At 56.8% G+C, this 13,174-nt stretch overlaps 1 protein-coding gene across 1 annotated transcript; it reads left to right on the top strand.

Moving 5' to 3' along the window:
- The first annotated feature begins 5,693 nt into the window (after positions 1-5,693).
- Positions 5,694-11,345, top strand: LOC308227790 (glutamine synthetase). The gene is made up of 6 exons (XM_080630631.1): positions 5,694-5,883; positions 6,414-6,575; positions 8,216-8,362; positions 9,147-9,274; positions 10,389-10,588; positions 10,904-11,345. The coding sequence occupies exons 1-6, from the start codon at positions 5,718-5,720 to the stop codon at positions 11,223-11,225; spliced, it is 1,125 nt and encodes a 374-aa protein (XP_080486757.1). The 5' UTR covers positions 5,694-5,717; the 3' UTR covers positions 11,226-11,345.
- The last annotated feature ends 1,829 nt before the right edge of the window (positions 11,346-13,174 follow it).

Below are 13,174 nucleotides of genomic sequence, written 5' to 3'. Positions count from 1 at the left end.
CTGCTCCTGCGCTGGTGATCTGCAAACTGCACCTGCTGGCTCCTTTCCCGTTGGCTTCCCGAGGTCAGGCAGGTGCCAACGTCCCCTTGTATCCCCCCAGCTTCTTTCCCTGCAGCCTGAAGGGACTGCTGGGGGATTAAAGGTAAATTCAAACGAAATCCTTGTGGAGGAAATCTTCAAGGCCAGGTCAGACAGAGCCCTGGCAACACGGTTCAGGGTGAGGTGTCCCTGCCCATGGCAGGGGGCTGGAACTGGATGATCTTAAGGTGCTTTCCAACCCAAACCAGGCTGGGGTTCTATGAACACAGCTTGGGGTTTATAGCCAGGTTTATTCTGCCTGTGGGCTGGAGGAGTGGGGGAGCTCAGGGGCTCTATGAGGATGCTCAGGGCATCCTTGCCCAGTGCCGCTGCTCTGTGAGCCCCTTCTGCTGCCTCCTGAGATGGACCTTCCCTCAACAAGTGCACACCCACCCCTGGAGCTGAGCTTCCTGCAGGGAGCTCCCAATGCACTGCCTGTGCTGCGGGGCAGCCTGGGCTTCTCTGGGCAGCTCACACCGCAGCTGCGAGGCTGGAGGGGAGTCACTGGCTTCACAGTGGGGTTGCTCTGAGCCCTGGAGCAGGTCCTCACTCCCCCAAGCCAGGAGCTGGTTCAAGCTGTTATTCCCGTGTTGCACAGGGGAGGCTGGGAAGAGGAGTGAGGGGGAAGCATCCTCCCAACCCAGCTGAGCCAGGGTGAGTAGAGGAGGAAAATCAGGGTCTGGGGTCTCCTGGGCTCCCCTCGGGGTGGGAGCAACCCCGTGGCAGGGGTTGGAACTGGGTGAGCTTTAAGGTCCCTTCCAACTCAAACCAGGCTGGGGTTCTATGGTTTTATGACATATGTGTGTGTGTATGTACATAAAAAGATCTATCATTCTCTTCGAATGAAGAGGAAGTGGTTTGGGTGCAAACATGTAGACATAAGGAGACTTGCTGTTGCTTAAATATGTCTCAACTGTAAAGGGAAACTGTCGGTTCAGCTGTTTTGTAGGAAAGGTGTAAAAGTGAGGGTGTATTTGGGACAGGGAAACGCCAGCACAGCCCTCCCTGAGCACGGGGCTGGGTGGTCTCTGCTCCAGCACTGACCTGCCCCACCTTGGTCCTCTCCTGCTGCACCCAGCACCCAGCAGCACCCCGGACCCCTCACCTCAGAGCTGCTGCCCCACGGTCTCTTTCTTCACAGCGTTTCCTCAGCTCTGAAACTGCCTCCTCCCCGCAGCGCTCAGGAACATCCCCACCGCTCCCCCCGGCCTCTCTAATCCCTTTATGGTGTTTGCACCGACCCTGCTCTTTGCCTCCCCTCTAATCTCCCCACCAAACAGCCTGAGCAGGACACAGACACGGGCTGATCCCCCTGAACCTGCGAGAGGAAACGCTCCTGCCTGGGCTCCGTGCATGGTCCAGGGCTCCGGGGGATGCTCCTGGCCTTTAACAACCTCAGCTCTGAGCCCTGGAGGGTGATCTAGGGTAGGACACAAGCTCTGCATCCCAATAGCTCTGCTTTCTGCCGTGCCCAGGGATGGTCCCTTCAGTGATGCCTCCAGGCTGGTGTGGGGAGGGATCTGACGAGCCAAGGCTGCAGGGTGCCCAGCTCAATCCCTGCCTTGTTGTAACTGGGGTGAAGGTGTTAGAAGTCAACCCAGGAGGCAAGTTAATCCCTGTTTAACCACAGCAGGTAAGTTAGTCCCTGTTTAACCCTTTCTTGGTAAAGTGTTTGTGTTACCAAAGTGTTTCAACCTGGCAAATTTCCTAAGGCTTTTATTATTACTATGAAAGCAAAGGCTTTAATAACATCTTTGGTGTATTCTGGCACGGCTGGAGAACACTTGGGCTGATAATGTCTCAAAGTCAAAGAGATAAGAACTGAAAATGCTCGGGCCTTGGCCAGGTCTCCCCAGGAGAACTCTGTAGGCATCACTGGATGCAGGTCCGTGGCCATCACCCCAAATAACAGTGCTGGGAAAGGGAACAGCCCTGCTGTATCCTGTAGCATCGCCTGCAACTGCTGGGTGATCCCGGTGGGCACTGAATGGCATCTCCATCGCCATGGTGGAGGTGATGGTTGGGCTGTGCTGCAGCAATGAAGCAGAATCAGCTTCTCTTCCTGCCGTGTGCTATCTCCAGTGCCATGCCACAGCTCTGAATGGGCTTTAGCAAAGGCCTCTGGAGATTTAATGCGTCACCTTTTACTTCTACAAGGACATCGCTGCTCCCTTCTGCCTCCAGCTCCTCTGACTGCTGACCTTGGGCCAGTCACTGATTCCGAGTCGGATGCCTTATGGTGGTTAATATTTACTGTACCTGGTGCAGAGGGGAGCAGGAACCTGGTGATTGCAGAGCATGGGCTCGCTTGGGGGATGAAATGTTGTTCAAGAGCTCAAGGATCCAGGTGCGGATTGTGTCCAGTGTTACTGGTGTAGCATAGAGTTGATGCTATAGAAACGGCTGGAATTAGACTGAGGAGAGGCAAGTCCTGATCCCAAGAAAACCTGAATGAGCAGATGCCCAGCACGCCATGGCAGAAATCCTTTTGTGCTCACTGAAACCCCTCTTGACGTGAAGCAATTTGGCATCAAGCACATACCTGGTGAGCTGCTCGGCTGCAGGGCTGGGGCAGGGATGGGATGTGGCTGTGCGCCTGCGGGCTGGTCCCCAAACAGCCATAAACAGCCCGTGTTTGTCCTCCTGGAGCCGGATGGGCTTTGGCTGGGTGAGCGATTATCATGTTTGCTCTGGCTTCCCCATTTGGGTCCTTTGGTGCTCAGTGGTTTCAGTCATTCAAAGAGGAGCTCTGCTCCCCAACCCAGTTACCAGTGAGTGTTAACACAGCCTGCAGCTTGCTTGGTTTCTCCATGGGTTTGAGCCCACTCATGCTTTGGGCTGTTTCTGCTCAGCTGGGTGATTCCAGGAGGGAAACTGGGGCTTTCACTGGCAATAAAAAGAGGCTCTCCCATATCCAGCTCAGGGATGTGAACCCTGGCATCTCACATGAACACACTGGTGCTGGTCCTGCTGTCTGCTGGAAGGATGGAACACATCAGGCTCCAGAGAGATGGCTCAGCTCTCCCTGGGTTCGGTTTGTGATGCTTCCCAGGGGATGCAGGTCCATCTCCATCCTTCCTGCTTATCATGAAAGCTCACCATCAGCACTGCTCCACCAGCCCTGAGATGGGTCCCATGTGCTCCAGCTCCCCAGGCAGGACAGGGATGTGTGCACCAGGCCAAGGGACCCAGCAGAGCTGCTGATGCTCCATTGCTCGTGTTGCAACAGCTCCGGGAAGCGCTGCTGCTGGGCTGCACACCCAGGGGTACGTTTCCTCCTGTGCTGGGATGATTTCCAAACAAGAATGAGGAAACAGTGAGCTCTGCAACTGCACTCATGGATGTGTCCCTAAAATACCCCAGAGAGGGAGGTGGCTGTTTTTGAGCTGCACCCCAGCTACAGGAGCCCTGGGTGGCACAAGGGTGACACAGAGGAGACCCACGTGGCTTTGCCACTGCTGCTCTGGGGAACCTCGGGCGCATTCCTGGGTGCCACCTCCTTGGCACGAGAGCTGCAGGCAGCAGGCAGGGGCAGTGGGGCTGGTGATGGTGATGGTGACGTCCAGCCTGCCCGCAGCCCACTGCCACTGATGTCAGCACCCAGGGACCAAAATTGCTCATTAAGTTTTGCTTCTCTCTCTGCCAATCTCATTTCCTGGTTCTTGTGCAATCCCAGATGCTTTCGGGTTTCTTCCTGGTTCTTTATCCGCCTGTGGGACCAAAACACCTTCAGAAGGAAAACAGAGCTGGAGGTTTGGGGTCAGTGCCCGGTGAGGAGGTGCAATGGGGCCAGTTTGTGGGTCTGTGCCTAGCAAGGAGGTGTCCCGATGGGGGGACATTGACTGTCAAGAGGAGTTTTGCACAGGTCCAACGCAGATGTTTCACTGTTTTGCAAAAAAACATTCCTGGGGGTGAGTCAGGCAGCCACAAGCATGAGTGTGGCTCAAGGAGCAGGGGAATCAGCAAAACCCAGAGCCTGGCTGTGCTTTAAAGCCTTTTCTCATCTGCAGCATTGGGAAACTGCTCACAGACCGAGGCTGGAGGGTCGTGGTGCGCTCACCCGGCCGCGTTTGCTGGGGGTTGTTTGGATCCTGCCCTCCTCCCAGAAGGAAAACACCGGAGTCTTTGTGATAACAGCCGGGAGGCGCCGGCTGTTTGCGCTGCGCTGGGCTGTGCGCGGGCACGTTGTGGATCCGTCTGCTCCAACAGACACGAGCCCCGGGGCGCACCGATGGAAAACAGGGAAGGCAGCGCCCGGTTTAACCTGAGCGAGCTTTGGGATCGGCTGCAGAGCCGCACATTGGGGCTGGATTGAAATAACCTATTCCGATTCACAGCTGTTGGTTGAGGGGTATTGCGTGTAAATCAGATCAGAGCCATTGCTGAGCGTGGAGTGTTTGGGTTTAAGGTACTCTACTGTGTCCCAGTGCTTGCAAATGTGAAAGTTGTACTTTAGCTCAACACTGTACGGTAGCGAGGGGCTGCAGTTGGTGATTTCTGCTCCCGTGTTTCTTGTTCTTTCAAAGCGCAGACACCCAGGAGGCAAATGCAGCCCTGCAGCAGGGAAGGGCTGGAGCAAGTGGGCAGGAGATGTCCTGGGGGTGTCCAGGGTTGGGTAGGGGGGACATGGATAGCGGTAGGGCTGCCAGGGACCTGGTTAACCCTGCCCCCAGGGATGTGGATACCCATGTCCCCAGGGACCAAATTGCCGCTGTCCTCAGGGATCTGGATGCTCATGTCCCAGGGACGTGGATGCCTCTGTCCCCAGGGCCAGCCAGACACCTCACTCCACTCCAAAGCATTGCACTCCACAGGGCATGGGCCCATCGAGGCTTCTGGGGGACTTTCAAGGGGGGCATGCACTGAGCCAGCCTCACCAGGCAGAGCCCCAGCTGGCATGCAGGAGCTGACCCTACAGAAACAACGTGCCAGGAGGGGGGATGCAGCAGTGAGGGAGCAGGAGGCTGTAAATTGTATTTTCACTGAATAATACATGGTGTTTTATAAATAACAAGTTATTGGCCAAGAACTTGTTGATCAATAAAGTGAGATTTTCACCATAAGTTAGTTATTGCTTTAATAAGTAATCACAGAATCCCAGACCGGTTTGTGTTGGAAGGGACCTTAAGCTCATCCAGTTCCAACCCCTGCCACGGGCAGGGACACCTTCCACTGGAGCAGCTTGCTCCAAGCCCCTGTGTCCAACCTGGCCTTGAACACTGCCAGGGATGGGGCAGCCACAGCTTCTCTGGGCACCCTGTGCCAGCGCCTCAGCACCCTCACAGGGCAGAGCTTTCCCGCTGTTTCCCGGTGTTTGGATGGGAAGCACAGCGCACACCGAAGGCTGCTCTCGGGGTCCCGCCGCGGTGCCGCAGCCTCCCGGGGCGGAGCCGCATCCGCCCCCCTCCCCTCCGGCCGCGGGCGCGTATAAAGCGCGGCGAGCGCGGGCGTGAGCAGCGCTGGGGCCGGTGAGCGGTGGGGCTGCGGGTTCGATCCCCGCGGGGGGACGCTCGGTGGGGGGGGTGCTGCTGGGCGCTGCTCGGGGTGGTTCGTTTCGGGGGTTTGGAGGCTCTTTAACGGGTGGGGACGGGCCGGGGGTGGTGCCGCGCTCACCTGCACGCTCCCGCAGGGCCGTCGCCATGTCGGTGTCGCACAGCTCCAGGCTGAACAAGCTGGTGCGGGAGCAGTACGTGCGGCTGCCCCAGGACGGGCTGGTGCAGGTCACCTATGTGTGGATCGACGGCAGCGGCGAGGGCGTGCGCTGCAAGAGCAGGACCCTCGACAAGGAGCCCAAGAGCATCGAAGGTAACGCCGCTGCTTGTCCCTCTGGGTGGTGGGTGGCGGGGTGCAGGGCTGGGGAAAAGTTCTTTGGGCACTGGGAGCTGGCACTTGCTCTCCCTGTTTGTGTGGCGCTGGTGATACCCACTTTAGTTATCTCATGGGGTTGTATTAAGCGTGTTGCTGTGGTTTGCTTAATCTGTGCCAGTGGGGCTGGGTGGGAAGGGAAGGATGAGATCCTCACCCCTCTCCACCAGGGAAACAGGCGTGGGGACGTGTCAGCATCTGGATGGGGTTTGATGGAGGGGGGTGAAGTGACTGAGGCTGATCCTGCCTGTACCCTGGTTGTGCTGGGGGGGGGGTGGGGGAGGTGGTGAGCACACTGATGCTCAAGAGCTCTGCTGGGCAGGAAAACCTTTTGGCCATCATCATCCCACAGCACTCAGTGTCCTCTGGGTTCTCCATCCTGGGTCTAAGCCAACCAACACTTGGCACAATCCATATATGAGATACCTTTTCACAATCCCACTCCTCTCTGTATCCCTCCTGCCTCGTAGATGTCCCTGAGTGGAATTTCGATGGCTCCAGCACGGCACAGGCAGAGGGCTCCAACAGCGACATGTTCCTGGTGCCTGTCCGCATGTTCAGGGACCCTTTCTGCCTGGACCCCAACAAGCTGGTGCTCTGTGAAGTGCTGAAGTACAACAGGAAACCCGCAGGTGAGCACCTCCAGCACGCGCCCCGGCTTCCACGGGTTACCCACTTACTGTTTAGGGTGCCATCCCTCCGAGGAGCTGCTCACTCTGCACTGCTGGTCCTGGGGAGCAGCTCAACACTGGGTGCTTGGCCTGAGGCTCTGAAATTCACGGGCTGGTGGCGGCGGTTGCTTGCAGGAACCTGTTCTGGAGGTGCAGGGCGAGGAGAAGAGCAGTGAGATGTGGAGCTCATGGCGCTTGCCAGCTCAAGTATGCTGAAGGCGTCACCTGGCTTTTGAGCCCGAGCATATCCACCCCTGGGGCTGGGGTTAACCCAAGGAGCGGTGGGAGTTTTAAAGTGCCGGGCTTGTGGCTGCTTTCCTTGCTGATGGGCAGCTGTAGAGAAGGAGGCAGAAGGTGCTGACCTTTTGCAAGCAGCCCTGGAGCGCGCCAGCTCTTGGTCTCTTATCACCGCAGGCAGAAGCCGGCAGTCCCAGTGTCTGTCCTGTTCCTCTGATAAAGCCCCAGACAGGGGACAGGCAGACGGTGCGCAGGGATGTGCTGAGGGGCTCCCGGAGGGGGTTCTGTCAGCAACCAGCTGGTTATTTACCAGTGAAATGGGGCCATGTTCCTGCTGGGTGCATCGGGGAGAGAGGATGGCATCTGCGGGATGATGCAGAGGAGAGGCTGTGGGCAGCGATGGTGAAAGACAGAGCTGGTTCCTCCTCAGACAGCACCATGGCTTTCAGCCAGGGAGAACAGTCTTGGTTGAGATCCCTGCCTGGCAGCTCTTCCATGGCAGCTCTTTGTAAAGAGACCCCCAGCCCCTGGAGCTCCTGGGGCTGGAGCCAGGGCCGAGAGCTCAACCCAGAGCCCCACAGATAAGGGGTGCACCCTCCAGCTCTTCCCAGGGGTTCTCCATAGAGATTAAGGACTCTCTGGGCTCTGAGTGGGTGATAACTTCCTTCCCTCTTCTGCCATCAGTACAAGGGGGATGTCACTGCTCTTCTCCAGCCCCATGGTATGGGCATGTGTTGTAGCTGCTTTGGGGTCTTTTACTGTGATTTAAAGGCAGAATTTGGAGCATGGACGCTGCCTGTCCCTGTCACAACAGTTTTTCAGCTGTGTTTTCCCTTACACTTTTGGTCCAAGTCCTCATTCCCCTATCCTGACATGTTGTCCCGTGTTAGGATGGTTCTCTGCTAAATGTATCTTTTCTGGCAAAGCTCTGATTGCCCTGGGCTCCACCAGCCAGCCTGGAGCTGGAGAAAGAGAAGGATGGTTAAGCTGGGGGTGAAGTAGTGATGGGAGATATATAGTCCCTGCTCCCAGATCTGCTAGATGCCTGTAGGACAGGGCTGGGGGATAGCTCCTGGTCTCCTGGTATGTAAGAGGAGGAGGATGCTCATGGACCATTGGTGGTGGTTTGGGAAATAGGCTAATTACGCCCTCTCAGCCTGTGGCCTGATGTTGTGGTGATGGAGTAGCTCTGCAAGGAGGAGCTGAGTGAGCAGGGAGCTTTGCAGGAAGAGGGGATTTCCTCACTGGTTCTCTTAAGGCTTCTGTGGGAAGCACTTGGCCGTGGTGGAGTGAGGTAGGATGGAGCAGAGCATGGTGTGTGCCTGCCCATGGCACAGGTCTAACCCAGCCCTCTCTGCTCCCAGAGACCAACCTGAGACACACATGCAAGAAGATCATGGACTTGGTTAAGGACAGCCACCCCTGGTTTGGGATGGAGCAGGAGTACACACTGCTGGGCATCAACGGCCACCCCTATGGCTGGCCCGACAACGGCTTCCCCGGCCCACAGGGTAAGTACTCATCCCTTCCCCAACCCCAGTGCCCCCCTTGGCTCCCACCCTGCTGCCTGGCTGTGAGCATCCCATCCTCATCCTCGGTGCCGCTTCCCCGTGGCGGCTGGCACCGGGATGGGGTCAGGAGCTGTTTGCAGGGAGCCGCTCCCGCCGGGCTCCCCGCGGAGCACAAGCAGCTCAGCTCCGCGGCACCACTTGTTTGGCAAGGGCTGGGAAAGCCAACTCCTCCCGTGGCTGCTCGGAAAGGGCCGGCTCATGGAGCGCTCCTGAGCGAGCCCCAGCGCCAATGCTGCAGTCTGGGACAGGGTCAGGGGTTTCCCAGCCCGCATCATCAGCCTTTTGTGGGGACCGGCCGCTTTCAACATCTCCCTTGCCGCAGGCGGGGAGGAGATCTGGGTCTGACCTGCTTGAGGAGCTGCATAAAACCACAGCCATGAACAGTGTCGGCTGTTGTCAAAACAATCTCGGCTGCTTGATGTGCTCAGAGGGTCCGGAGGTGCCTTGGGGCAGACCAAGCTGCCCTTATCTCCCGGCCACTTCTCGGTTGATGCATTACAAGTCCTGTTTAACTGCCTAGATAAGGCTAAAGTTACAGAGAGGAATTGCTCACACTCCTGGAGTAGGGGTCAATGGCTTGATGGTCCCTGGAGGGGAACACTGTTTAACTCCCATAAATCCTCTGCAGATGATGGCTGGTACCTGGGAGCAGTGGGATTATGCTGCAGTGCTGCTGGTGGTGCCAAAAGCTTTAGTTTGGTCGTGACTCCTTCTTCCTTTCCAGGCCCCTATTACTGTGGGGTTGGAGCAGACAAGGTGTACGGGCGTGACATCGTGGAGTCCCACTACAAGGCATGTCTCTATGCAGGGGTGAAGATCTGTGGCACCAATGCAGAGGTGATGCCCTCCCAGGTATGTGTGGATGGCCCTGTGCACCCCTCTTTATGGTGATGGATACGAGTTACTGTGAGCCTGGAATAACCCAGCAACTCCTCTGGGATGCCAAATCCAATGACTCCCCACATGAGTTTTGTCTAGATGGGAGCAGTTGCATGGATGATAGGATGAAAATGTCTGTGTTTGATGCCCTCCTGACTCATCTTGATATGCAAATCCCTGCTTTTTGGGGCAGGCAAGTGAAATCACAGCTGAGCCAAAGTGCAGGCGAGCTCCTCACAGAGCAGGCAGCCAGTGTGGAGCCTGGTGCTTCCTTGTGCTCTCCTTCACCATGGAGCAGGGGTGCAGGAGGCAGTGGGTGCCAGGATGGGCTGTGGGAGCAGCACATGGAGCAGTGGGTGCATCCTGCTCCTCCATCCCCAGAGCTGGGAAGCTGGGGTGGGACGTGGCCTTGAGAAGCAGCTTGGGGAGGATCTGGGGTTAGTCAGGAGTTAGCTGGAGGAGCCCCTGATTGCATTGGGTGGGTGGCCAGACTGGCCCTGCAGCCTGTGAGCCGCAGACTCTCCTGATGTGGTGGTGATAAGCGAGGGCTAATCTGGGCCAGGACTTTTAACGACCCTGCTGTTTGCCCGGACTTCTCCAGGGTCCTTCTTGGCTGCTTCCTGCATCCCGGGCTCCATCCGGCTGGGCCATGGCAGCAGCCATGAATGCGTCACCCACTGCTTAGTCATTGTGGATGGCGCAACCCCAGCTCCAGCAGGGACAGAACAGCCCTGGGGGGGACTCACGGGCTCCTCATTAATCCCCTGCCCTCTGCAGTGTGGGTTGGGGGATTCTTCATGCCAGCAGCTCCAGCATCAGCCTTGAAGGCAGGAGTGGTGCTTATTTACCTCCATTTGGATTAATACCCTTCTGATTTGCTCTAGTTTTAGCTGTTTATTCCTAGTTTCTTGCATGCCAAAGCTGTCATGTTGCTTAACTCCATGCTTCCCATCCCTGTTGCTGATACCCAAGGGAAAAGCTCTGCTGTTGCCCAGGCTGGCAGCTCTCACTGAGGGGTTGTAGAGATGGGATGGATGGGGAGGCACAAACCTGCCCATCCTCACTAGTGCTTGCTTGCTCCTTCCAGTGGGAATTCCAGGTGGGCCCATGTGAAGGCATTGAGATGGGGGATCACCTCTGGATGGCTCGGTTCATCCTGCACCGCGTCTGTGAGGACTTTGGGGTTGTGGCTACTCTGGACCCCAAACCGATGACTGGCAACTGGAACGGCGCTGGGTGCCACACCAACTACAGCACCGAGGAGATGCGGAGAGAAGGGGGCCTCAAGTGAGTCCTGGGGGGTCCCTGGGAGGTTTGGCTCTGTAGAGTGTAAGTCTCTGTGCCTGGGTGGCTGCACCAGGCAGGGCTGGGCCTGTCATAGAATCATGGAATGGTTTGGGTTGGAAAGAACCTTAAGATCATCCAGTTCCAACCCCTGCCATGGGCAGGGACACCTCACCCTAGACCATGTCTGGGTCATATGAGTGTCCCCTGGGGTGTCCTCATCCCTGCACAAAGGAGGGGGTTGCAACCTTCCTGGCCATAGGAACACCCCCCAAATGGACCAGCTGACAAACCCGTCCCTGTTCTCCTCTCCCACAGACACATCGAAGCTGCCATCGAGAAGCTGAGCAAGCGGCACAACTACCACATCTGTGTGTACGACCCGCGGGGCGGCAGGGACAACTCCCGGCGCCTCACCGGCCACAATGAGACCTCCAACATCTTTGAGTTCTCCGCCGGCGTGGCCAACCGAGGTGCCAGCATCCGCATCCCGCGCCAGGTTGGCCAGGATGGGTACGGATACTTTGAGGACCGGCGGCCGGCAGCCAACTGTGACCCCTATGCGGTCACGGAGGCCATCATGAGGACCACGGTGCTCAATGAGACCGGGGTGGAGACCAAGGACTATGCTGACCACTGAGGCATGGGGGGGGTGGAGGCTTTGGTTTCTACACTAGCTTCTCACATGGGATGTGTGCTCTGCGGTGTCCTGGGCTGCAAGCTCAGCCTCTTTAGGAGCCTTGCTTCTGGTCTTGTGAAACGTCGCCTTAGGAATATAAATATATAAATATTTTATAGCAGGAGGGAGGGGGCAACCTATTTTCTCAACCACTTTTTTTTCTGGTTCCTGGTTTTAGGTTGTATGTGGGGAGGGTTTTTTTAAACTTGGATTGAGGTTTTCCCAATGGACTTTATGCTGGGATGTACAGAGATCCCTATGTGGAAGCTGGGGCTGCTGCTGGTGGCACCTGGGGAGGGCAGGTGCTTTATTCCATCTCTCTGTTGCAAGGAAATGATAATAAATGATTCTCCTGGCTCTTGGCAGCCGGGTTGTGCTGTAATGGGTGCGTTGTTCTGTAGCTCCTTGAGCTCCAGGGAGGATTGCATTTGGGTCTTGGTGGAGGATCCTTGGGGAAGCTGCCTGGAGCTGCCTTTCCCCATTTCCCGGTGCTGAAAGGCCATCTCCTTCCATCGTGATCCCCGAAAGCAAACAGAGAGGTGCAGGCTGAGCAAACAGGGGCAGCAGCTGGCTGGGTTTACACAGGGTGTGCGGTGCTGAGTCAGCACATCCACCGCTGGGCATGGTGAGCAGCAGCCCTCCCCTCTGGGGACACCTTCGGGTGAGGGAGGAGAGCCTGGGATACCTCCTGCTGCACACTAGGTGATGCTGTTCTGAACAGAGAGACACAGTGCAGCTCCTGGGGTGGGAGTCTCTTTGCAGGAGGGGTCTTAGATTGTATTCATGGAGTAAAGCCCCCAGGTAGGGCATTTGTGTGAAGATGGAGTGTCAACAGCATCTCCAACGGCCTGGTCCCTTGGGACCCTCCATGCTACAACTGTGGGGAGGAGCTAGCTGCAATCACAGCGGACAAATCGATTGCAAGGACACCTTGAGCAGAAAGTAACCATGAGAGGTTACCTGCAGGTGAAGGGAAGCAGCAGCAGGGACAGGTGAAAACTTCATAGAAACCCAGCCTGGTTTGGATTGGAAGGGACCTTAAAGCTCCTCCAGCTCCAACCCCAGCCCCGGGCAGGGACACCTTCCACTAGAGCAGCTTGCTCCAAGCCCCTGTGTCCAACCTGGCCTTGAACACTGCCAGGGATGGGGCAGCCACAGTTCTCTGGGCACCCTGGGCCAGCGCCTCAGCACCCTCCCAGGGAAGAGCTTCTGCCTAAGAGCTCAGCTCAGTCTCCCCTCGGGCAGGTTAAAGCCATTCCCCTTGGCCTGTCCCTACAGGCCCTTGTCCCGAGCCCCTCTCCAGGTTTCCTGCAGCCCCTTTAGGCACTGGAGCTGCTCTCAGGTCTCCCCTTCAGGAGCCTTCTCTTGTCCAGGCTGCCCCAGCCCAGCTCTCTCAGCCTGGCTCCAGAGCAGAGCTGCTCCAGCCCTTGCAGCATCTCCATGGCCTCCTCTGGACTTGTTTGTCCCCTCCAGTGCAGTCATGAGGATTTGGAAACTGGTTTGATGTTTATCTCTGGATCTGAAGCAGGTGACAAGCTGAAATGCAGACCTCCAAGCCCCTCCTGGGGGTCATGGCGCTGCCAGTGGAGCAGAGAGCAGGGGCTGCGGGCCATGCCTCAAGCATCCAGGAGCCCTCGGTGTCTCTGAGCTGTTCAAGAACAAATGTAAGCCATCCCCACCCTAAGAAGGACAAGTTTTCCTTCCAGAAATTGCTGTTTGGGATGTTTAATGTTTTTCATCAAAACCACAACACTGTCTTCTTCTCCTCTCATTTCCATGATGTCTTTAATGGGTAATTTGAGCCCTGGGACAATGACTGATGGATGCAGCTGGAAAATCGATAAAGAGCTAAATCTGGAGCAGGAAGATGCATGTTTGTTTCCTGGGCTGTACCAGTGGCTTAAAGGACT

The sequence above is a fragment of the Psittacula echo genome (genome assembly GCF_963264785.1).
Source record: "Psittacula echo genome assembly, chromosome: 16".
NCBI classification, from domain to species: Eukaryota; Metazoa; Chordata; class Aves; order Psittaciformes; family Psittacidae; genus Psittacula; species Psittacula echo.
This window is presented reverse-complemented; position numbering and strand designations above follow the sequence as displayed.

Excerpts from the sequence above, each read along its gene's own strand:
- LOC308227790 (XM_080630631.1), top strand. The coding sequence starts at position 5,718 with ATGTCGGTGTCGCACAGCTCCAGGCTGAACAAGCTGGTGCGGGAGCAG. Across the intron at positions 5,884-6,413 it reads GGAGCCCAAGAGCATCGAAG|ATGTCCCTGAGTGGAATTTC; the intron begins GTAACGCCGCTG and ends CCTGCCTCGTAG. Across the intron at positions 9,275-10,388 it reads CAGAGGTGATGCCCTCCCAG|TGGGAATTCCAGGTGGGCCC; the intron begins GTATGTGTGGAT and ends TGCTCCTTCCAG.